At 60.9% G+C, this 23,420-nt stretch overlaps 1 protein-coding gene across 1 annotated transcript; it reads left to right on the forward strand.

The window, feature by feature from the left end:
- Nucleotides 1–1,158: 1,158 nt before the first annotated feature.
- On the forward strand, nt 1,159–20,557 carry ATG2A (autophagy related 2A). Its single transcript, XM_081061835.1, has 41 exons — nt 1,159–1,477; nt 3,490–3,652; nt 3,766–3,918; nt 4,076–4,178; nt 4,552–4,687; nt 4,829–4,927; nt 5,227–5,323; nt 5,412–5,576; nt 5,684–5,824; nt 6,341–6,578; nt 6,662–6,806; nt 6,902–6,994; nt 7,373–7,531; nt 7,632–7,875; nt 8,178–8,274; nt 8,398–8,557; nt 9,222–9,364; nt 9,441–9,580; nt 9,682–9,842; nt 10,296–10,446; nt 10,580–10,773; nt 10,875–10,955; nt 11,102–11,208; nt 11,296–11,388; nt 12,275–12,345; nt 12,551–12,627; nt 13,183–13,353; nt 13,496–13,622; nt 13,710–13,924; nt 14,495–14,703; nt 14,970–15,105; nt 16,550–16,756; nt 16,994–17,095; nt 17,186–17,270; nt 17,359–17,488; nt 17,569–17,641; nt 17,845–17,927; nt 18,186–18,307; nt 18,452–18,606; nt 19,653–19,805; nt 19,880–20,557. Exons 1-41 carry the CDS (start codon nt 1,307–1,309, stop codon nt 20,114–20,116), a joined length of 5,787 nt encoding a protein of 1,928 aa, XP_080917961.1. The 5' UTR covers nt 1,159–1,306; the 3' UTR covers nt 20,117–20,557.
- The last annotated feature ends 2,863 nt before the right edge of the window (nt 20,558–23,420 follow it).

Here is a 23,420-nt window from a genome sequence, read left to right on the forward strand (position 1 = left end):
CAGGGGATAAAACAGGTTCACAGAGGATCAGTGACTTATCTGAGGCCACACAGAGCTGGGGACTGGCTTCCAGGTCCCGGCCCCTTGGCCAGGTCAGTTGCCCCTGCTTCAGGCTGCCTTTTTGCCTTTAGATTGCGGTTGAGTCAATCTCCCTAGCAAGGCTAAACTAGAATTACAAATACCCGTGGATATCCCTTAATGTAACAGGGCTTGATGTAACAGGGTTTGTGTGACCAACCCTGTAGAGCAGGAGTTGGCAAACTTTTTCTGCAAAAGGCCAGAAAATAAATATTTGAGGCTTTGCAGGCCTCTGTCTCAGGTACTCAACTCTGCTAATAGCAAAAAAAGCAGCTCTAATACTTATGAGCAGGTTGTGTTCCACTAAACCTTTATTTTTGGACTCAGACGTCTGAATTTCATATGATTTTCATGTCATGCAATCTTATTCTTCTTTTGATTTTTTCCAACTATTTAAAAATGTGAAAACCATTCTTAGCTCACAGGCTGTACAAAAACAATAGACCCCTACTCGAGGGAGTAAGAATCCATTCTTTATTAATTTTAGGATTAGAAATGTGAAAAACTATTATTCCAGAGAGGGGCTGGGGGCCCGACCTACCACAGAAAGGAGGGTCAGTAAGTTTGCCAAGCTTTGCAGGCTAGGAGTAGAAAAAAGACCTTGGTGGTACACTCATAGCAACCTTTATAAATTTGTAAACGATGACTATAATTTCTACCTTAGAGAGTTGTTATGAGGCTTGAAAGAGGTAAAGAATGGTAAAGCGTTTTGTAAAATGCAAATGTTTATTCGCTTGTATCTACAGATACATACTGGGGCTTCCATACCGACTTGATTCCTCTGGGAAGCTCTCAACGAAGTTTTATGAGACACTGTCCCTTTAAGTCTTTCCCAACTACTTTAATTGGACGAGTCGGCACATGCGCATTCCTTGCGGGGCTGGCACTTCAAGCAACAGCCTTCCCAGGGCTTGTAGAAGGGAGGTTAAAGGTCCTCCCACACAGAATTTACACGCAAGCGTAAATCAAGACTGGGAACATTACAACAAGCAGAGAACCCAGTCCCTTTTTCGCGCCTGATGGCTCCGCCCCCTCGGCCAATCAGTAGGCCTCGCCCTTTGCAATGGCCAATGGCAGTAAGCGTGGGGGGCGTGGCTGAGAGTCCGGGGGCGCGGCCTGGCGCTGAGAGAAGCGGCGGGGCAAGCCCGGGGCTCTAGTGAACCGCGCAGCCGGGCGGGGATCGCCGAGGTCGGCAAGCGCAGGCGGCCCTGGCCCGGCGGTCTCCGAGATGTCACGATGGCTGTGGCCATGGTCGAACTGTGTGAAAGAGCGAGTCTGCCGCTACTTGCTGCACCACTACTTGGGTCACTTCTTCCAGGAGCACCTCAGCCTGGACCAGCTCAGCCTCGATCTGTACAAGGGCAGCGTTGCCCTGCGGGATATCCACCTGGAAATCTGGGTGAGGAACCAGGCCCGAGCCCAGGAAGGGGGCGGGAGCGCGGGCCCGTAGCGACCTGAGGCTCCCCGCGAAAGGGTCAGGCCGAGGGACCAGGTACTGGGCTTGTTGAGGCCGTGGAAGTCCGGCCCTTTCCAGGCGGCAAAAGGCTGATCGCCTCCAGAGCCAAAAGCTGCCTCCACTTCATAGAAGGAGAAACTGAGGCTGGGGAGGGGATGTCACTTGTCTGGAGAATGCCAGGATAAGCACCGTGAGTTTGGGGCCTGAGCTGAGGAGCCTGGTATGGAGGGCCTAAGGAAAGTGTGAGCGGGAAGCAGCGGAACTCGGGGATTCCAGTAGGACCAGGCCACAGCAGTGACAGAGTTGCGGCTACGCAGGTTTTCTAGGAAGGCTGGTAGGGGGCCGGAGTCCCGCCGAGGACACCTGCACCTGTGGGAAAGGTGCCCTGACCTCCTCACCCTCCAATCCTGGGCCCAGTGGGTGGGGTTCGCCTCCGGATGTGGATGTCAACAATCGCGCCAGCAGCAGTGTTGATCAACACCTCGTGTGGCTGCCTATCCTGCCTACTTCCTGCTTTTGGGAGAGTGGGATGGATCTCTGGGTGTTTGGGGAGGGGCTTGGGATGAACACCCCCACCTGGAAGGAAGCCCGGGAGGAAGGGCAGAGAGGTCTGGCCTCAGACAGGGAAGAGGAGGGGGACATGCTGGGGAGGCTGAGAGTGAGGTCTGGGTCTGACCTGAGGCTGGGGCCCATGACTCACAGCTCAGCTGACCTGGAAAGTTAGGAAGGAGCCACCAATTAGAGACACAAGCCCAGGGCTGGCACTGGGTCAAGCCTACAGTTCAAAGCAGTAGGGGTGGGCAAGAGCGCAGGGGCTTCTTAGTTTTCTGGCTGGGCAGACAGCATACCTGGCCTCAGTGCAATCTGGGCAGAAAAGTTGGGTTTTAGGGGTAGGCCAGGCCTTCATGAGTGAACATGGGGTAGGAGGAGACCCCTGAGCCCAGCGTTGGGGGCACCTCCCAGGAGCCTCTGCCTGTGAATCCCAGTGCTGGAAGCTTTCTCAGACCTCTAGGCTGCCGCTTCCTACTTCCAGTCCCAGGAAACACTCCCATCCCTCCTGCGCTGCCCTCCTGTTGGGATTGAATTGGCTCTTAGCTAGGCTGCTTTCAGGCTGGCCTGGCAGGACAGGACGAGTTGAGCCCTGGAGGAATGCAGGTGGTTTTCCAATAGCCACCCCCTCCTCCCAGCTGCTTGGCCTACAGCCCCTCCCTTGAAGACCCCCGAAGAAGCCCAGTGTTGGGGGACTCTGGGCTGGAATGAGGAGAGGCCTGGGTCCCAGAACACTGGGTGACTAGACTAGTCCCTTCGCTTCTCTAGGCCTCAGTTTCCCCATCTGTGGGTCTCTTGATGAGGAATTTGGACTTGATCTTTATGTGCCTTCTAGTTCTGGCATGTGTCTGTTTATTGATGTATCCAACAAGTGTTTACTGAGGCTCTGTCTGGATGGCACCACACAGAGTGCCTGGAGTCACATGGAAAGGTGGGCTCCTACCCTCAAGGAGCTCCCAGGCCTGTGCTTCAGAGAGAGGTACACAGCTATGTCAAGTGTTTGGAGTTAGGGAACTGGCCCCTCTCGCTCAGGTCAGGCCCCTGCCTTCCTCTCCTGATACTCCCCACGAACTCTGCTTGCCCAGAGTGAATGTGGGGTGCTGCACCCTCTGCTGGGCTTTTGCATGTGCTGTTCCCGGAACATGCCACGGTTCATTCCCTCTACCTGGCTTCCTCTTCATCCTTCAGCTCTCCCCTCCTCTGGCGTGAAAGATTGGGCCAGTGATAGGGCCTGCCGAAAGTAGGGATCAGCATGAGCAAAGGTAGGACCTTGTAGATAGTGTGTGGGGGCTCCGGGAGCGCCAGAACACTCTCCAAGGTGGAGCAGACATGGGATGTGGCAGCCCGGGAGAGACAGCTGTGTTCGGGGCTTCCCCGAGCCAGCTTTGCGCCCTGCCTGCTTGCAGTCTGTGAACGAGGTGCTGGAGTCCATGGATTCTCCCCTGGAGCTGGTGGAAGGCTTTGTGGGCTCCATCGAGGTGGCCGTACCCTGGGCCGCGCTGCTCACCGACCACTGCACCGTGCGTGTGTCAGGCCTCCAGCTCACCCTGCAGCCCCGCCAGGGCCCAGGTGAGGACAGGGTAAGGCTGGGTTGAGGGGTGGGCAAGCAAGTGGTGGGAGTGGGCCTGGGCACCAGGAACTGACGGGGCCTGCCCGCCCTGAGATCCTCTTCCTACCCGCAGGGCCGGGGGCTGCCGACTCACAGAGCTGGACCTCCTGTATGACCACGAGCCTGCAGCTGGCTCAGGAGTGCCTGCGGGAGGGACTGCCTGAGCCCTCTGAGCCCCCACAGCCCCTGGAAGGCCTGGAAATGTTCGCCCAGACCATTGAGACTGGTAAGCGGGCCCCTCCCGGCCACCCTGCTCCCTGCCCCTCTGTGGCCCACAGGACACTGGTGCTAGACAACAACATAGCCACCCTGCTGCCCCAAAGGGGAATCTCTCCCTGCCCCTTGCAGCTCTCCCTGACCTGAGACCCCTCCTCACCCCTCAGTGCTGCGAAGGATTAAGGTGAGCTTCCTGGATACTGTCGTGAGGGTGGAGCACTCACCGGGTGACGGGGCGCATGGCGTGGCCGTGGAAGTCCATGTGCAGAGGTAGGGCAGGCGGGGGGGGGGGTGAGCTGGTGTGAGGAAGAGGGGCCCTGGCACTGCCCCACCTCCAGCCTAGGTTCCTGGGAAATGGCCTGGTGGTGGTTATAGCAAGGGGGAGGTGGGCTGTGTTGTGAGCCTAGAGTGGGACCCAGGGGCCAGGTGGTGCAGGCCCGGAGTGGTGGGGACCCTCTAGAATCAGGTTATAGGCTGAGGGGCTGAGGAGCCAGGGCTGGCCGTGGAGGTCCCGGATGGCTCGGCTGTGGTGAGGCAGCTCTCTGACCCCAAACCCCTCGAACAGAATACTGTGCAGGCTGAGGGGCTGCAGGGTGGGGGACCCCAGGGTGGCCAGGGCCAGGGCTGACTCTACACTCCCCAGACTAGAATACTGTGACGAGGCAGTGCGGGACCCAAGCCAGGCGCCCCCGGTGGATGTGCACCAGCCTCCTGCTTTCCTGCATAAGCTGCTGCAGCTGGCGGGAGTCCGCCTGCACTTGGAGGAGCTCCCCCCACAGGTGGGCTGACTGCTCCCCACAGTCTCATTCCTGCTGTCTCTGGCCTTTGATCCCTCTGCCCACCCCCACCCCCAATCCCTTCCAACCACCTCTGATGTCATCTTCTCAACCCCTCCTCTCTTATCTCCTCTTGCGTCCCAGGAAGAACCTCCAGAACCCCCCTTGCAGATTGGCAGCTGCTCAGGGTACATGGAGCTGACAGTGAAATTGAAGCAGAACGAGGCCTTCCCAGGCCCCAAGGTGAGTCCCTGGGCCCCTGGGGAGGCAGAAGCATGATCCAACTTAGAATCCTCCGCAATACTTACCTTCCTGAGGACAAAGCAGGGTCTTTGAGTGAGGGAAATGACTGCCTTCTTGGCAACTGGGAGAAGCTGTGGCTCAGAGAGGTCATGTTGTGGCCAGGGTCACACAGCTGGTTGGTGAGAGAGTGTAACCTGGCATTGGCATCCTACCTCCTCAGGGTAAGGGCGGGTGGGTAGTGGCTTTCAGGGGTGCTGGTGGCAGGTATAGTCTCCGTGGTTGCCTCCCTCTGCCCCTAGCTGGAGGTGGCTGGACAGCTAGGCTCCCTACACCTGCTCCTGACCCCACGGCAGCTCCAGCAGCTTCAGGAACTGCTCAGTGCCATGAGCCTTGCAGGTGAGGCCTCTGGGTGCTCCAGAGGGTGGGGTGGCTGGGGAGGAGCCGGCCAGGCTGAACTAACACAAGGTAGGGTCCTCTTCTGTAGATCCCAAGAGCCTGGTTGACAAGCTGAACAAGAGCCGCCCACTAGGTGCTGAAGACCTGTGGCTGATTGAGCAGGATCTGAACCAGCAACTGCAAGCGGGGGCTGTGGCCGAGCCCCTCAGCCCAGATCCCCTTACGAACCCCCTGGTCAACCTGGACAGCACTGGTGGGTGTGGGGCCAGACCCCGTGGTTGGCGGGGTGGCTAGTGTGGGTTCAGGAGTCAGGGAGTCGGCGGAGCCTGGCTGCCCCTGACCCCCTCCCCTGGCCCGCAGACCTCTTCTTCTCCATGGCGGGCCTCACGAGCAGTGTGGCCTCGGCTGTCTCGGAGCTCTCCCTGTCCGACGTAGACCTGGGCTCCTCCGTGCACAGTGACATGACCCCCCGCCGGCTCTCTGCCCAGGGCCACCCAACTGGTGAGTGCTCCAGGGGCAGGAAGAACTGGAAGAGGCCTCGGTGCTAGTGTGATGTCGCATGTATGTGGGAGGCCGCCAGTGATGCCTAGAGGTCCCTCCAGGGGTGACTTGGTTCCCTGGGGAGGCTGACGATGCAATGGACAGAGCCGTGGGCAAGCACTTCAACTCTCCAAGACTCGGTTTCCCCTTCCATTGAATGGGAGTTATAAAACCTGACCTTGCTGGGCTGTGTGTTTCAGCCGATGTTTACTGACAGCTTGTGTGTGTCAGGTACTGGGCTGAGTGCTGTATCACCTCCGGTCCTTCTAGCTCCCTGGTGAGGGTTAAATTGAGCCTGGGCTCAGTGCCTGGTACCACAAAGCTCTGGGTCACCCCTGCCTGGCCAAGCCTCCTACCAGAGACCCCGTCCAGCGAGGCCAGGGCTTCTCCCAGCCCCCAGCCAGATATCTGACCGTCACTCTACCTAGGGTGCCCATGAGCTCTGGGGAGCCCCTGGTGAAGCCTCTGTCCCCTTAGGCAAGACGGCCCCTACACCCCTCCCGGACACCCTGCGCCCTGACTCGCTGCTGAAGATGACTTTGGGGGGCATGACCCTGACCTTGCTTCAGACGTCTGCCCCGTCTTCCGGACCTCCTGACCTCACCACCCACTTTTTTGCCGAGTTTGATGCTGCCAAGGACGGGCCCTTCGGCTCCCGTGACTTCCACCATCTCCGACCGCGCTTCCAGAGGGCCTGTCCATGTAGCCATGTCCGGTACAAGCCCAAGGCAGGGGCCTGAGGAGAGACTCCCTGAGTTGCCCAAGCCCCCCATCTGATGCCCAGCTTCTTCCCCACAGGCTGACGGGTGCAGCTGTGCAGCTGTCCTGGGAGCTGCGGACAGGCAGGGGCCGGCGGACCACCGGCACAGAAGTGCACTTCGGGCAGCTCGAGGTGCTGGAGTGTCTGTGGCCCAGGGGCACTTCGGAGCCTGAATACACGGAGGTGAGGGCCAAGGCCAAGTGTGCAGTCAGGGCCTGGAGGTCAGGGTGGATGTCGGGACTCGGCCTGCCCCTCTTACCTCCTGCGTCCCCTCCTAGATCCTGAGCTTTCCCAGCAGCCTGGGCTCCCAGGCCTCGGCTCGGCCCTGCGCCCACCTGCGCCACACGCAGACCCTACGCCGTGTGCCCAAGGTAAACTACCCCACTCCAGGCCTATTTCCCAGGGTGTGTTGACCCCACCCCCTCAACCCCAGCTCCCACCCACCACACCCTTATCCTGTGCTCCAAGCAGAGCATACCACCCCATGGGGGGCCCTTGTCTGGCCTGGTTGCCCTTCCCTTGGCTTATGTGGGAATCCCCTGCTGGCCTCCAGGGCTGGGAGTAGTGGGTATTGGTGGCTTTTATTAAACATGCATGGTCGTCTGCCTCAGGCCAGGTGGTGAGGCTCCCTTGTCCAAGCTCTTCTCACCACCACCTGGGAGGGCGCTGCTTTTGCTCAAGGGGGCCCCTTCCTGTCCTTCCCTCACCTACCCCACAGCCCTCGCTGACCTGAACACCCTTGCCCTCAGAGCCGATCCCGGCGCCCAGCTGCCTGCCATTGCCACTCAGAACTGGCCCTGGACCTGGCTGACTTTCAGGCAGAGGTAGAGCTGGGGGCCCTAGACCGGCTCACCGCCCTGCTGCGCCTGGCCACCGTACCCCCTCCCGAGCCACCTGCCAGCCTGCTGGTAAGATACCTAGCCAGGGCACAGGGGCACTGGTCCTGTGGCTTGTGATCATAGTAGTGGGGGCCCTGGTGGCAGCTGTGACCCCCACACCCTCCCACAGATGGAGCCCCCGCCAGCTGCCGAGCAGCAGACAGTGGTGCGGCTATCAGCACCGCGGGCCACACTGCGACTGCGCTTCCCCGTTGCTGACTTGCGGCCGGAGCGGGACCCCTGGGCGGGCCGGGCTGTGCGGGCCGAGCAGCTGCGGCTGGAGCTGAGTGAGCCCCAGTTCAGGTCAGAATTGAGCAGCGGGCCTGGTCCCCCAGCCCCCACCCGCCTGGAACTGACCTGCTCCGACTTACATGGTGAGAGCCCCCGGGGGACAGAACCTGGGGCAGGGAGTCTAGCCTCTGGGAGAGGTGGGCTTGGGGCTACTCAAGGGGCTGGGTCACAGTGGGGGCAGACCCGGGCCCAGGCTTCACCAGCTCTATGGGGCATCAATAGGGCAGAATGGACCCTTTATCCCTGGGCTGCTGCACGAGGGAGGATGCGGGTCTGTAAACAGTAAAGGACGGTTTACTGACTATCCACTGACTCCACCTGGCTTTGAGGGAGAAGTGGGGAAAGGCAGCAGTGACCACTCCCTACCTTTCCCCACCCCCTCCAGGCACCTATGAAGATGGAGAGAAGCCACCTGTCCCCTGTCTGCGGGTTTCCAAAGCCCTGGATCCCAAGAGCCCTGGGCGCAAACACTTCCTGCCCCAGTAAGTGGGGCTCTGGGAGGGGCAAACGGAGAGGAGGACTTTGCTACTGAGGGCGACGGGAGGCCACTTGGGACTAGGGGTTGGGGGCCCCTGCAGGCCAATGACAGACCTATGCCCCGGCAGGGTAGTGGTGACCCTGAACCCTCAGATGAGCAGTGCACAGTGGGAAGTGGCCCCAGAGAAGGGAGAGGAGCTGGAGCTGTCGGTTGAGAGTCCATGCGAACTGCGGGAGCCTGAGCCCTCGCCTTTCTCCTCCAAGAGGACCATGTACGAGACGGAGGAGGTGAGGCCTGAGACACTTTGCATCTTGTGGAAGCCACTAGGTGGCTGTGGGCCAGGAGGAAAGGACTCCTTGAGATACCAGGTGATGTGACCCCGCACCAGTGAGAATTTCGTTTCTCCCATCATCTCGTGTCAGCGGGGAGTCAGACGTACCCCAGCTTGTAGGGCCTGAGAGTGAGAGCAGGCCCTGGAGGGAAGAGCAGCACCCCATCCCATCAGCCTCCCCAGTATTGGCAGTATACACTGGGCCTCGGATCCTCTTTTCCGAAGGTGATGAGGGTTGAGTGAGAGGCGGTTAAGGGCCTGGCCTTTGGGCCAGTCCGGGTTTGAACCCAGGCTCTGCTATTCAGTGGTTGATCCCTCACCTCTTGGAGAGTTACATACAGATGAGTTTCTCAATGACCTGTCTCGTAGGCCTGTCCTGAAGATAAAGGAGTGAACATACACGAGGCCGCCAGAGAAGGGTTAGCATGTGGTCAGCGCTCCACACGAGATGGCTGTCATACAGGCTAGCAGAGAATGAGTGGCTGTCATACATCCTAGCTCATATGAATGAATGAATGAATGACAATGAATAAATGATAGGTCAGAGTGCAGACCTGGGTCTGATTCCTGAGCCAGCAGCAGGCCCGACATCTCTGACACCTTCCCGCTTCCCCACCTAGATGGTGATTCCTGGAGACCCTGAAGAGATGAGGGCCTTCCAGAGCCGGGCCCTGGCACTGTCACGCTGCAGCCTGGAAGTGGTCCTGCCCAGCGCCCATGTCTTCCTGCCCAGCAAGGAGGTCTATGAGAGCCTTTACAACAGGTGGCGATGCAGGCCAGCTGGGGGGGTGGGCCAGCCTGGGCCTCCCTCACTGCCACCATCCATCTGCCTGTTTCAGGATCAACAATGACCTGCTCCTGTGGGAGCCTGCGGACCTGCTTCCCGCCCCCGCCCCTGCCACCCATCCCCCTGCCTTCCCAGGCCCCTCGGGCTTCTGGCATGACAACTTCCGGATGTGCAAGTCAGCCTTCAAGCTGGGTAGGAGGGGTGCCCGGCAGGGTTCCGAGGCCTCCCGCTGGGCGGGGGTGGGGGCAGCCCTCCTGGATCGCCTTCCCACCTGGCTCCTCCATCTCACCCAGACTCCGACTCGGATGATGAAGATACGCATTTCTTCTCGGCGGGAGCGTCTGGTGCCCCCCAGGGCCCCCCTCCCGAGTCCCCGCGCCCTCTCTCCCAGAGTTCCTTCTCTACACTGGTGACGGTGCTGAAGGGTCGGATCACAGCCCTCTGTGAGACCAAGGTGAGGGCATGAGGGCAGCCCGGGGAAGCGAGAGCCTGACTTCAGAGCCCCCATGGCAGGAGAGCAAGACCAGTGTGAGCAATGCCAAGTTGGGAATATGGGAAACAGAGGCCCTGGTGGGGGCCAAGTGTGGCCTGTCCAGCCCGCAGCACCCCCACGCCACCCCACCTGTCCCTACACAGCCTGTCAGCCACTTATTAGCTCCTGCTGTATGTAAGGCACCGTGCTAAGGGTCTGAATGGGCACCTGTGGTGCTAGGAGGCAGAAAGGACAGAGGTGATTTTTCCTGTCTGGCAAAAGACGCAAGTGCTGCCCCAGGCCTCCAGCGGAGTCTGGACAGATGCTGGAGCTGGTCCCAGTCAGGCCAGGGCTCCAGGAGCCCCCTTCGCCCCTGAGGGCTTGGGGACTTGCTGGGTGCAGCTGGTGAGGCCAAGCCATGCGCTCTGTCTGCAGGACGAGGGTGGGAGGCGGCTGGAGGCCGTGCACGGGGAGCTGGTGCTGGATGTGGAGCAAGGCACCATCTTCAGTGTCTCCCAGTACCGAGGCCAGCCGGGACTCGGCTACTTCTGCCTGGAGGCTGAAAAGGCAACACTCTACCACCGAGGTGTGAGGGCTGGGGGCCAGTCACCGAGGGGTCTCTAGGGTCCGTGGACTGGTGCTGGGGCTTTCAGAGGGACACGGGCCCTGGGTGGTGGGGGCGGCTGGCTTGGCAGGGGGCTCACCAGATGCCTCCCCAGCGGCCGTGGATGACTACCTGCTGCCCATTCACCTGGAGCTGCCCAGCTTTGCACCTCCAGCCCAGCTGGTCCCAACCATCTACCCATCGGAGAAAGGGGTGACAGAGCGGGGAGCCTCGGGACGCAAGGGCCAGGGCCCCCACATGCTGTCCACTGCTGTGCGCATCCACCTGGACCCCCACAAGAACGTCAAGGTACAGCCAGGCCTGCTTCTGCCCACCCACGGCCCGGGTGACTGCCTGCCTAGTGCTTGGTGGGCTGGGCTCCCACCGTGCTAACTGTGTGCCACTCCCAGGAGTTCCTGGTGACACTGCGGCTGCACAGAGCCACCCTGCGCCACTACATCACCCTACCAGAGCAGAGCTGGCACTCCCAGGTGAGCCGGGGTGGCATGGTTGGGCGGGTCTCTAGGCGCGGAGGAGGCCGGTGCCAGGGCCATGGGCTGAGCCATGCTGGGGCAGGGGGTTAGAGAAGTAAGAGCCCCACTTATCTTCACTGCTTCTCCTGCCTTGGACCCCAAAGCTGCTGGAGTTCTTAGATGTGCTGGATGACCCTGTGCTGGGCTACCTGCCCCCAACGGTCATCACTGTCCTACACACACACCTGTTCTCCTGCGCCGTGGACTACAGGTGCCTGGGCTGGGAGGGCCAAGTGCCGGGGAAGGGGGCAGGCTTCCACCTGTAGGGAGCTTGCCCCAGCCTGACTGTGACCCCCAGGCCCCTCTACCTCCCTGTGCGCGTCCTCATCACCGCTGAGACCTTCACCCTCTCCAGTAACATCATCATGGACACCTCCACCTTCCTGCTCAGGTAGGCAGCCCCCTGCCCACCCCCCCACGTCCCCCCACCCATGTATCCAACCTACGCTGAGCTGCAGCTGCCACTCCCCCAGGGTCCTAACCTGCTCAGGCCACTCTCTGAGCCTTTCTGTACATTCAGGTGACAATCCTCTCAGCGTTGGTTCTACCTTTCCGAAGGGCATTCAGACTTCAGAATCAGAGCCTTACACGTGTTCACGACCTGTGACCTGATGATCCCACTTTTGGTGGTTGTCCTAGGATATAAGGATAAGACAGGTGGAATAGAATGTCTCTGTAGTGTAAAACAGCTGGAACTCACAAACAGTCCGAACGCTCCAAATTACAACCTGAGTTAGTAAGCATGGCCCACCGACCTTTACAGTCAAGTCGATGAATAACATCGAAAAACATAGGGAATGGCCATAATACAGTGATTACTGAAAAAAGCAAGATATAAAAACTACATGTGTTTAAAACAAAGATTGATGAGGAGATCTTTATGTACATCTCTGCGTGGCTTCATAGAAAAGACTGGAAGGAGATGTATATCAAATTTGGGATCATTTCTTTTTTGTGATATTTTAAAATATGTTAAAGGAGCTTGTATTTATGTTACCATTGAAAGAAGGACTTATTTGAAAAGAACAGTGAATGCTGGAAGGGAAAACAGGACCCTTCTGCCCAGGGCTGCTGGAAGTACTTGGAGAAGGCTAAATCTTGTCCTGCAGCACGGGGGATCAGGCCCGTTCTCCCCATTGTACAGACAAGAACACCAAGGCCAGGGGGGCCCAGCACTAATGTCTCGTGGGCTTGGGACCTGCTGTGGGGGCCCCTCTGCCTGTCTCTGGGAGCCCCTGCAGCGGTTCCGGGCCCCTCTCAGCCCTGTTCCCCACCAGGTTTATCCTCGACGACTCGGCCTTGTACCTGTCCGACAAGTGTGAGGTGGAGACCCTGGATCTGCGGCGAGGTGGGCAGGTCCCGGACTGGGCTCCCTCCCCTCTGAGGGACCGATGCCCCCCACCCCCCCAGCTGCTGGCCGTGTTCTCCGCATCCACACATGTGTGCATGCACATAATGCTGTACCCAGATAAATCCCCAGTTCTCCCGTCTGGTGGTGGGCCAGGAGCTGGCTGTGCAGAGGCAATAGCAATGTGTCCTGCCCTCTGCTTCAGATTATGTCTGTGTCCTGGATGTTGACCTCCTGGAGCTCGTGATCAAAACCTGGAAAGGGAGCACCGAGGGCAAACTGGTAAGTATGGCTATTACCCAGGATGCCCAAAGCCAGAGCCGGGTGGGGGCCAAGGGAGCCTTCCCAGAATCACCCTTCCCCCATGCACCAGCACTCCGCTTCTGCTGCCTGGGCCTGGAGTCAGGTCACAGTCACTGCGTGACCTTCCCTTGCTGGGCTGTGGTCATTGGCCCTCCTGGGACGGGCCAGGCGCACCCTGGGTGTCCCTCAGGGTGAGCCCCGCCACTAGAGGGCAGCGAAGGCTGGAGCAAAAGTAGGGCCTCAGGAGTCAGGTTCCTTATCTGGAAAATGGAGGCAGTAGACCCCACCTGGCTCAGCTGAGGTCAGGGACAAAGGAGACGGGGCTCAAGAAGCCCTTCCCTCGGGGGACAGCTTTCCACTTCCTCGGGTGCCCTGGGGCCAAGCCCCTTCCACTTTGTGGGCTCAGTGTGCTCATGCATTCAGTGGGGCTGTTGGACAGGCTGACCACCCCAGGGAAGATCCAGCCTGTTCTATCTGTGGCTGGGGTAGAGCCCGAGCTCATGGCGCCCCCAACCCCCGACCCCACCCCTGCAGAGCCAGCCGCTGTTTGAGCTTCGCTGTTCCAACAACGTGGTGCACGTACACAGCTGTGCGGACTCCTGCGCCCTGCTGGTCAACCTGCTGCAGTATGTAATGAACACAGGCGACCTACACCCCCCGCCCCGGCCCCCCAGTCCCACAGAGATCGCCGGCCAGAAGGTACAGGTGAGGCCTGGCCACACAGAGTACCAGAGCTCTGCCAGCCCCTCTCCTGCTGTGGCCCCTGGGGGGGCCTGGTCATGGGGAAGCCCTGGGGCCCGCCCCTCCCTCCTGGCACTCATTCACCACTCCTCCCCTGCCTGGCCAGCTCTCGGAGAGCCCCGCCTCCCTGCCCTCATGCCCTCCAGTGGAGACGGCGCTCATCAACCAGCGGGACCTGACCGACGCCCTCCTGGACACGGAGCGCAGCTTGCGGGAGCTGGCCCAGCCTTCAGGTGCAGTGGGGCGGCTTTGGGACCAGGGGCCACAGTCAGTACCCACATCGTCGGATATCCCCTCAAACCAGTCTCTCTGTCCCACAGGTGGTCCCCTCCCTCAGGCCTCGCCCGTGTCGGTCTACTTATTCCCAGGTGAACGTAGTGGGGCCCAGCCCCCCTCATCCCCTGTTGGGGCCCCTACTGGCAGCTTGGGGTCCTGCTCAGAGGCCAAGGAAGATGAAAAGGAAGAGGAGGGGGATGGAGACACTCTGGACAGTGACGAGTTCTGCATCCTTGATGCCCCTGGCCTGGGCATCCCGGTATGTGGCGGGCAGGCTGGGAAGGGGCAGGAAGTGGTGGGAGCGGGCGGCTCAGTTCCAGGCCCTTCCAGAGTTCCCGCTGTGAGAGAGGCAGGCGGTGGTCACTACCCCTGGGAGGTGGTGGGGCTGCGAGGGTCTTCCTGGGGAGGCAGCCCTAACGGCAGGCTTTGAAGGAGCTAGTGGATTTCCAGAGGAAGAGAGAAGGCACGGCGTCCTGGGCAGAGGGACTGGGACATCGAGTAGGGAAGAAGGGAGCAGAGTGGTTAGTGGGAGGCTGAGGAGCACCCTTTGGCTACAATGGTGCTGGCCTCCTGGCCCCCAAGTACCTGTGGGAATGTCACATGCAAGCAAGACCCAGGTCCCAGGGAGACAGGGCTGGCAGGAGCAAGGGGCATTCAGCTGCCTCCTGCATGGAACACCAGACATAGGCCTTGGGGACGGTGACCCAGGACGGTCATCTTTTGTCAAAAATGGGGAGGGAAAGGTGAGAACAGGAGAAATGGATGGAAGGTGGCCTGGACTGGGGAAAGCATCTGTACCACGTATGTTCACGTGCCCTCCTCCCTGCAGCCCCGAGATGGGGAGCCCGTGGTGACGCAGCTGCATCCAGGCCCCATCGTCGTGCAGGATGGGCACTTCTCACGGCCGCTGGGCAGCACGGACCTGCTGCGGGCACCCGCCCACTTCCCAGTGCCCAGCACCCGAGTGGTGCTGCGTGAGGTCTCCCTTGTCTGGCACCTCTATGGGGGCCGAGACTTTGGCCCCCACCCCGGCCACAGGTGAGGAGGACAACATGCAAGTGGTTGCTGTGACAACGGGGCCCACCCACCCAGGAGGTAGGGCCTGGGCTGGGGTCCAGCCCTGACCTTGGGCAGCTGGTAACCTTGAGCCACGTCTCACCTCACCGGCCTCAACCCGTCCTCCTTCCTTAACCCATCTAACTCCCAAGAGAGGGTCTCCTGCCCCAGGCAAAGGCCTTCTCTGAGGGGAGGGACCGAGGGAAAGGGGTTCCCCGAGTCAGCTTGTCCTCTCTCCCTCTTCCCAGGGCAAGAGTTGGCCTCACGGGCCACAGGGGGTCCCCTTCCCGCTGCTCCGGCCCCAACCGACCCCAGAACTCCTGGCGTACACAGGGGGGCACTGGGAGACAGCACCACGTCCTTATGGAGATCCAGCTCAGCAAGGTGAGGAGGACGCAGAAGGCCATCTGGGGTGGCGGCCAGCAGCAGGCCATCGCATCCCTGCCGCGCAGCCAGCACTTCCTACGGGCCCGCATGTCTGGCTGCACCCCGGCACTGGGCAGACTGAAGGCCTGCCTTCCTGCCACTTGTCTGGTAGTGCAGGGAGCCCAGTCAATTACATACAGACTGTGCAACGTGATAAATGCTCTGCGGAAGCAGAACAGGGAGGGGGCATGAAGTGCTGGGGACGGGCAGGGAAGTGCTCACGAAAAGGTGCCCTTTGCACAAAGAGGAGGTGAACCGGAGAGAGCTTTTCAGGCCGAGGGTGCAGCACAAAGGCTGCAAGCTTGGAGAATCCCTGGCATGATCCGGGGCAGCAAGGAGGTGGGCGAGACTGAAACTGAGCAGGGAGGGGAGCGGTAGGCCACACGGCCAGACAGCCGACCGGGACCAGGCTGCCCAGGGCCCTGCAGACCACGGTGTGGTTTGGATTTTCACTAGAGTGAGATACAGTCAGCATGAGATGGTGGCCGTGAAGAGTGGCAGCAGCAGAGCAGGCGACAGTGGTCAGATTCTGAAGAGGTTTTGACGGTGGGAAGAACACAGGTGGGGCTGCTGGACTGAATGTGCGTGAGGTAGAGAGAGCGGGCCAGGCGGACCTGAGAAATGGCAGAGGTGGCGTTGATGTCACGTACTGAGTGAGTGAGCCTGCACAGACCCACTTCCCAGCTCCCAGGGCGGTTGTGCTAAGAGAACTCGGGGGATGCCCTTCTGAGGCCTGATGGGACAGGGAGCCAGTGCTGGGCAAGGGGCAGGGAAGGCCAGGGCAAGGGCCTGGAGATGAGAAAGGCGCTGGCTTGTTGGAGGGCCAGTGGAGAGGCCAGTGTGGCTGGCACGTCGGGAGCAAGGATGGGGCGGGCTTTGGAGGGCGAGGCCAGGCCTCGGCAGGCCCGGGTGAGGGGTTTGCAGGGCATGAGGTGGGTAGGTGTGCTTTATGAGGATCCCGTTGGGTGTGCGGGGAAGGGGCTGGACAACCAGGGGGACCGTCCAGGGGCGAGGTGACAGCAGATCCAAGACCACGTCGCAGCTATGGAGATGGCAGAAGTGCGGAGGGATTTTAGAGACGTTTTGAGGAAACAAAACCAACAGACAGGTTGGAGAGGTTGGAGCGTGAAGGCCAAGCCAGCGTTTGTGCTGAGGGTGCCGGGGCAGACAGGAAGGCCGTGGGCAGGAGGACACATAGATTCAGGAGAGGAGGTCGGGTTCAGTGTGACCGTGTGGGCTTGAAATGTCTGTGGAATGTCCCTGTAGAGGTACCCAGGTGGCAGCCAGGCCTGGATCTGAGAAGGGGCTGCACGCAGGAAGCGTGGCTGGGAGAGGAGGGGCAAACCCCTCCCTCCCTGGCCAGGTGTCCTCCACCTGGCTCAGGCCCCCATCCACCCTGCAGGTGAGCTTCCAGCACGAGGTGTACCCAGTGGAGCCAGCCCCAGGCCCCGTGGCCCCAGGCGAGGAGCTGGAGGAGCAGCCCCTGTCGCGCCAGGTGTTCATTGTGCAGGAGCTGGAAATCCGGGACCGGCTCGCCTCCTCCCGAATCAACAAGTTCCTGTACCTGCACACGAGTGAGCGGATGCCGCGACGCACGCACTCCAACATGGTACTGTGGGCAGCGCCACCGTCCACCTGGGCAGGGAGCAGGGCCCCGGCAGACACGTGCACGCGCATGCATGTGCACACACACCTGGGCTGTAGGCAGGCCTGGGAGGACGGGAGGGGTCTGGCCAGCTTTGAGGACCAGCCTGCGTAGACGCGGGACGGAGCAGGTCAGTGGCGGGGGTGGGGGAACCCGGGCCCAAGGCCCAGCAGGCACCCAGAGCTCACCTTCTGCCCCCAGCTCACCATCAAAGCGCTGCACGTGGCCCCCACTACCCACCTGGGTGGGCCTGAGTGCTGTCTTCGGGTCTCACTGATGCCCCTGAGGCTCAACGTGGACCAGGTGAGCGGGCTGGGTGAGGGCGGGCCCAAGGTGAGCCGTGCTGCCCCTGAGCCCGTGAGCCTGACCTGCACCCCACCCCTTCCCCCGCAGGATGCCCTGCTCTTCCTCAAGGACTTCTTTACCAGCCTGGCAGCTGGCATCAACCCTATGGTCCCGGCAGAGACCTCCACTGAGGGTGAGACGCTGGGCCGGGGAGGGGCGGGTCTCAGCCTCCTGCCTCCCAGCCACCCCTGGGCCCATCCCCCCTCTGTCCTCATCCCCAGCTCACCCCGAGACCCGAGTCCAGCCAAGCAGCCCCCAGGAAGGGCAGCCTGAGGGCATAGAGACAAGTGGCATCCAAGAGGCCGCAGGCAGTGGACAAGGCTCCTCTGAGCAGCAGCCCATCTACTTCAGGTAGGGCCTTGGGCTGGAGGTCCTGGGCCAGGCTGCAAGGGGACAGGTCAGTGACTAAAGGACCCCCCCCCCACCCTCAGGGAGTTCCGCTTCACATCCGAAGTGCCCATATGGCTGGATTACCACGGCAAGCACATCACCATGGATCAGGTGGTAAGTGGGTCTATCAGGCGGCGTGGCCCTGTGGGTCACATCCTCTGGGGTCCCTGTCCTGCTCAGGTGTGGCATGGTCTTTGTGGGCCAGGAGGCCAGGGCTCGCGTCCAGGTACCATCGGCTGCTGAATTGGGTAGCTCCTGTGGGCTGGCCGGCTCCCTGAGCCCCATCATGCAAACCCGAATCTCTTCTCCCTCCCCAGGGCACGTTCGCCGGCCTGCTCATTGGCCTGGCTCAGCTCAACTGCTCCGAACTGAAGCTAAAGCGGCTCTGTTGCCGGCACGGGTGAGCCCTCCAAGTGCTCCAGCACCCCAGCCTCTCTCCAAGACCCCCATCTTCCCTTTGCTCTGTTTCTGACGGGCTTTGTGGCCTTAGCCAAGACATCACCCCTCTAGGGCCTGTTTTTCCTCTATAAAATGGGTGCAGGCATCCCTCCGCACAGGGCTGGGTGGGACCGTGAGGAATGTTGGGGTGCCTCAGGTCTTCCTGGCCCTGTGACGCCACAGTGTGTGGCTCTGTCCCACCCCATCATCCTCTACCCAGGCTCCTGGGCGTGGACAAGGTGCTGGGCTATGCTCTCAATGAGTGGCTGCAGGACATCCGCAAGAACCAGCTGCCCGGCCTGCTGGGGGGCGTGGGCCCCATGCACTCAGTTGTCCAGCTCTGTGAGTATCTGCCTTTGGGGGCTCTTGAAACTGCCTGTACTCTTGGGCAGCTGAGAAGCTGCCCTTGGAAATCTTTGGGGGAGGTCCTAAAGCAGGGTGCGGAGGCAATGCAGCCTTGGGTACCTAACAACTCCATCCCCCCAGTCCAAGGCTTCCGCGACCTCCTGTGGCTACCCATCGAACAGTACAGGAAGGATGGGCGCCTTATGCGGGGGCTGCAGCGGGGGGCCGCATCCTTTGGCTCGTCCACGGCCTCTGCGGCCCTGGAACTCAGCAACCGGCTGGTGCAGGCTATCCAGGTGAGTGGGCACCTGGCGTCTGGCTGTGCAGGGCAGAGCAGGGCAGGGAGGGTCTGCCACAGCACCCGATTCCGTCCCCAAAGCTCTGCTGAAGGTGGGCAGTCAGGATGTACGGAACATTGTATGAGAAATAGTCACAGAGAGTGGAGGCCAGGTGACTGGCCTGGAGCCTACAGCCAGGTCTCCTGAAGCCACAGTGGCTTCCATGTGGGAGGGTGAGTGCCCCCCCCCCCAGGCTCTACAGCCCCCTGGGCCTCTGCTCATAGCTTTTTCTTGAGGGTAGGGAAGTGGGAGACTCTGTTTATAGATAAGGAGACTGAGGCCAAGACTGGCCCCGGTTCATTTAGGCCTCGAGCTTTGCTAGGCCTGGGTGGACTCCCAGTTTGTTATCCTGTGCTCAGCTGTAATCCTGTGGTGGGGGGCTAGGATGGACATGCGTTTGTGGGTGGTCAGAGCCGGGTGGGGTGGTGAGCATGCAGACTCGGGAGGAGCACGGGGCTTTCTGGGCCCTGCCAGCTCAGCCCTGTGGCGTTGGGGGCGGGTCTCTAGAGAGGAGGCTAGAGGAATAGATGGGCATCTGAGGGCCCGCCCCCAGGGCGTTAAGCTGGGGTGTGGCACCACCAGGTGAGGAGGTTGCGTGGGAAGGAGTGACGCCTGGTGAGAGATGTGGGGGCAGAGAATAGAGGAGCCTCAGACAGATAGCAGATTGGACTCAGTGACCTGTGGGGGTGCGTGAGGGGGAGCCCTGGTCTCTGGAGGGCTGCCCCGTGGAGCTGGTGAGGCCAGGCGAGGCACAGGGTGGGGGAGGCAAGGCGCCTAGCTCAGGCAAGCTGCATTTGGGGCAGCCCAGATGCGGTGGGGTGCACGGACATGGTGGTCAGCTGGTTTGCGTCCAGAGGACATGAGGAGCGGCCCCTGAGGAGGCGTGCAGTCCCCTGAAGCCCCCGACCTGGCTGGTGGGAGCCTTGGCAGGACCCCAGGAGCAGCTCAGCAGAGCATGGCTGTGGCGCTGGCTCTTCTCATCCAGCGTCTCCCATGTCCTACAGGCCACAGCTGAGACAGTGTATGACATCCTGTCCCCGGCGGCGCCCATCTCCCGATCCCTACAGGACAAGCGCTCTGTGCGAAGGCTGCGCAAGGGCCAGCAGCCAGCTGATCTCCGGGAGGGAGTGGCCAAGGCGTACGACACAGTCCGAGAGGTAGGGAGGCCCAGCCCGGGGGCCCACACCCAGCTGCCCACACTGACCCCTGTACTGACCTCCCACCTCCACAGGGCATCCTGGACACAGCTCAGACCATCTGTGATGTGGCGTCTCGGGGCCACGAGCAGAAGGGATTGACGGGTGCTGTGGGGGGCGTGATCCGCCAGCTGCCCCCAACGGTCGTGAAGCCCCTCATCCTGGCCACGGAGGCCACGTCTAACCTGCTTGGGGGGATGCGCAACCAGATCCTTCCCGACGCGCACAAGGACCACACTCTCAAGTGGCGTTCGGACGAGGCCCAGGACTGAGCGCCAGACGCCCCAGGCTCCCGGTCGCCGCCCGCCCACCACGCTGGGCCAGCCCGGGGCTCCCGCGCCTCTAGAGAGCTGCAGCCCACAGCCAGACGGACCGGGCCCTCGGGAAAGACCAGGAAGGACCCTGCCCGGCTTGCCTGCTGCCAATCGTTGTTGAGAGTGGGGCCTCCCTGCCTGGGGCCTCGGTCCTGTCTCTGCACTTTTTCTCTGGGGAGAAAGGACACTGCCCCCACCGCCATCTGGGCCCACATTGCTGCCTTGTCCCAGGATGGAGGCTTTTGGACCCTCAGACCCCGACCCCACTCAGCCAAGTGTCTCTCTGTGTCTCGGGGGGAAGTGGGGGACAGACACTGTGTGGTTCAGTGTATTATTTCTAAGCTCCTGTGTGTGTGGGTCAGTGTCTGCATGAAGTGGAATAAACTGTGCCCACCGCCAGCCACCTTGTCCTGTGTACCTGAACTGCCCTGACCACAGCCTTGACCTTGGCTGGCGCCCAGACCCCCACCTCTGCACGCAGCACCTCCCAGGTCACCCCCAGGGGTCATCACACCTGCCCCGGGGTCCCAGAGGACCGGGTCCCAGCCCCTGGCCTCTAACCGAGCCACCTGCCCAGCCCCACACTGCTTCCCTCAGCTTCCCCAGCAAGGGGGCTGCACTGGGCTCCTTGCCACCCTCCCCGGGGGCCGCCACCCTGGCCCCACTTCTGAAGTGGCAGGAGCTGAGTGAAGGGGAGAGGAGGAGTGGCCCTCACAAGCCACCTGGCCCAGACTATGTTTCTTGGCTCTATCCTGCAGGAGCCCAGAGTCCAGCCTTACCTGAGGCCAGGTATGAGGGGCCAGCTGGGAGGATATGAGCAAAGGGCAGTGCTTTGGGGTGCCCCAGTGAGGCTTAGTCAGACATGGACCGTGTGACCGGAGGCAATGCCCTTGGTCTCTGAGCTTCAGGTCCCACCTGATAATCCCTACAGTTTCCGAGGACCAGGGAGCTCGGTCAAGGCCCTTCCTGGAAGGCTGGGCCGTCTGGAGGCTGCTCCCACCATCCCTAGCAGAGGCTTTTCAGGTGACTGGAGCCTCTGCCCTGCTGTCCCAGATCCAGGTCCCTGGAGGGGGCCGGACGCTGGGGACAGCATTGTGGCTAGAAGGGGTCCTGACAGTGGCATTTGCACAGAAACTTAACATGGGATCGGGAAAATGCCCATTGTCTGCTTCCCTCCATATGCACACAGCTTGTTTCTTGAGAACAAAGAAGAGGGGCTGCTCAGATCATGCCCCTTCCTGCCCCACGCCCCTGTAGTACAGCAGTGAGGCAGGTGGGCCCATGGGGAAACTGAGGAACAGACTTAACAAGCCCTCACCTTACTGGGGCCGTCTGCAGACCCTTCTGTTGTTAGCAAAGCACCCCCCCCCCCAGCTCCCCTTTGTGTCCCTGGTGTCTCCTCAGTGACAGATCTGGGCAACAAGTGAACAAGGCAGTTTTGTCCTGATTGACCCGGGTCCTCACTGCCTGGTCACCTGGGAAAGAAGGCCGAGCAATGGGGGGCAGTGGAGTGGAGAAGGGGCCAGGAGGGCACTGGGCTGTGGAAGGCTGCGTTCTGATGCCACTGGGAGGGCCAGATGGGGGCCCAGCCTGAGGCTTCCTGGAGCTGCCCCACCCTGCCCGGGCACAGTCCAGGGTTTCCTGCCCTTTGAACTGCACTGATCGATATTGACAGACGGCAGGATAATCATTAACTGCTGCCAGGGGCTAGGCCAACGGCTCAAAAAGCGCTGGGTCCAGGGCGTCCCCACTTCCTTCTTGTGCCCCAGAGCCAGCCAGGCGTCCAGGTAAGAACCTACCCAGGCGGTCAGACACTTGCAGCCCCTCTGCCCCAGGGCACTCCTGAGCTCAGCCACCTCTCTGCAGCCTCCCCAGCCCTTCTGAGGAAGAAAGAAAGGGACCTAAGCAACCACTGGGTGACCCTAGCAAGTCCCTTCCAGCCCTGGGCCTCAGTTTCCACCTTGGGATGAGGCAGCTGGACATGATGGGCGATGGCATTCTGTGCCGCTGCTTCCTCCAGACCGGGCACTTGGCCTTGCCTGGGAGTCCTTGGGAGGGCTTACTGGGCTTTGGAAGGCGGGGGTGCTGTCACCAGCTCTGGTGTCCTGTCCTTCCTGGCAGAGGTCTCCTGCCCAGGGACCCCCATTCCACCCTAACTGCTTCCTGAGAAGATGCTACTTCAGAGAGGTTGCTGGGCAGAACAGACCCCGAGGCCCTGCTTTGTGACCTTGGGCAGCCTCCTTTGCCTCTCTGGGCCAGTTTCCACTGCCGGGAAAGGGGGGACATGGCCCAAGTCCACTCTACAAGCTCAGAGTCCCGGCTCCTCTTCCTCCCCAGAAGTCTTGGGATCTCTAAAATGTCCCCTTGGCAGGACTGGCACTGGAACCTGTCACTGAAGCCTTGTGTGCCAGAGCCTGTCTGGGGGGATGAGAATACACTGCAGGAGAAAGGTGTGCTCCCTGGGGTCCTGGGCAGCTCAGGGACCCCAGCCAGCAGCTCCTTCCTCTCCCCACAGCAGAGACAGACCCAAAGGTTACGGGGACGGTGGCTTCCCACTAGCCCACGGCAGTGTGCAGGACGGTCTCATAAGCCCTAATGTGCCTACGACAAATCAGCAGTGGCTCAGAGAGGTTAAGCCTCAAGCTCAAGGTCACCCAGCTCCCAGGCCACCAAGGTGCTAAGTGTTCTTCCAGATGTGTGCTTGCTTACAGCCCTGTTCTTAGCATTCTGCCGGCAGGTTAGTGTATCAGCATCTCTTTAAGTGCCATATTCTCCCCCTTTCCCGCTACCTCTCCCTTCTCTACCCCATTTGCTGTCCCTGTCCAGTTTTCTGCCTGTCCCTCTCATCTGTTTCTTTTCTAGCCTCTTTGCCTCACTCTCACTCTCCCACTTTCTCTGTCTCCCCTCCACCCCGCCCTTCTCTCTCAGTCTCATCTCCAGGTTCTATGGGGCCATCCCCAGGAATCTGGGCATTCCAGGTTCCTGGAGACAACACAGACCCCACGTCCCTTGCTGTCCCTCTGCCCGGTGGCTGAAGCAGGAAGGGTGGGCAAAGGGCAGAGGACGGAGGCCGCAGCAGCCAAACCTGCAACTGCAGCCTGGCTCTGATTGGGAAAGAAACAAGGAAACAAGGAACTTGGGGACAGAGGGTGTGGGGTGTCAGATCGGGCAAAGGCTGCCCTCGAGCTGTAAATCAGAACCACTCCCGGCTTTATGAGCAGATCTGGGGTTCAGACTGGACTTCGCCCAGAGCAGTGGGCCC

The sequence above is a fragment of the Rhinolophus hipposideros genome (assembly GCF_964194185.1).
Source record: "Rhinolophus hipposideros genome assembly, chromosome: 10".
Lineage (NCBI taxonomy): Eukaryota > Metazoa > Chordata > Mammalia > Chiroptera > Rhinolophidae > Rhinolophus > Rhinolophus hipposideros.

Coding starts and splice junctions, on each gene's coding strand:
- ATG2A (XM_081061835.1), top strand. CDS start 1,307: ATGTCACGATGGCTGTGGCCATGGTCGAACTGTGTGAAAGAGCGAGTC. Junction 4,928..5,226: donor AGGCCTTCCCAGGCCCCAAG/GTGAGTCCCTGG, acceptor CTCTGCCCCTAG/CTGGAGGTGGCTGGACAGCT. Junction 9,843..10,295: donor CAGCCCTCTGTGAGACCAAG/GTGAGGGCATGA, acceptor CTCTGTCTGCAG/GACGAGGGTGGGAGGCGGCT.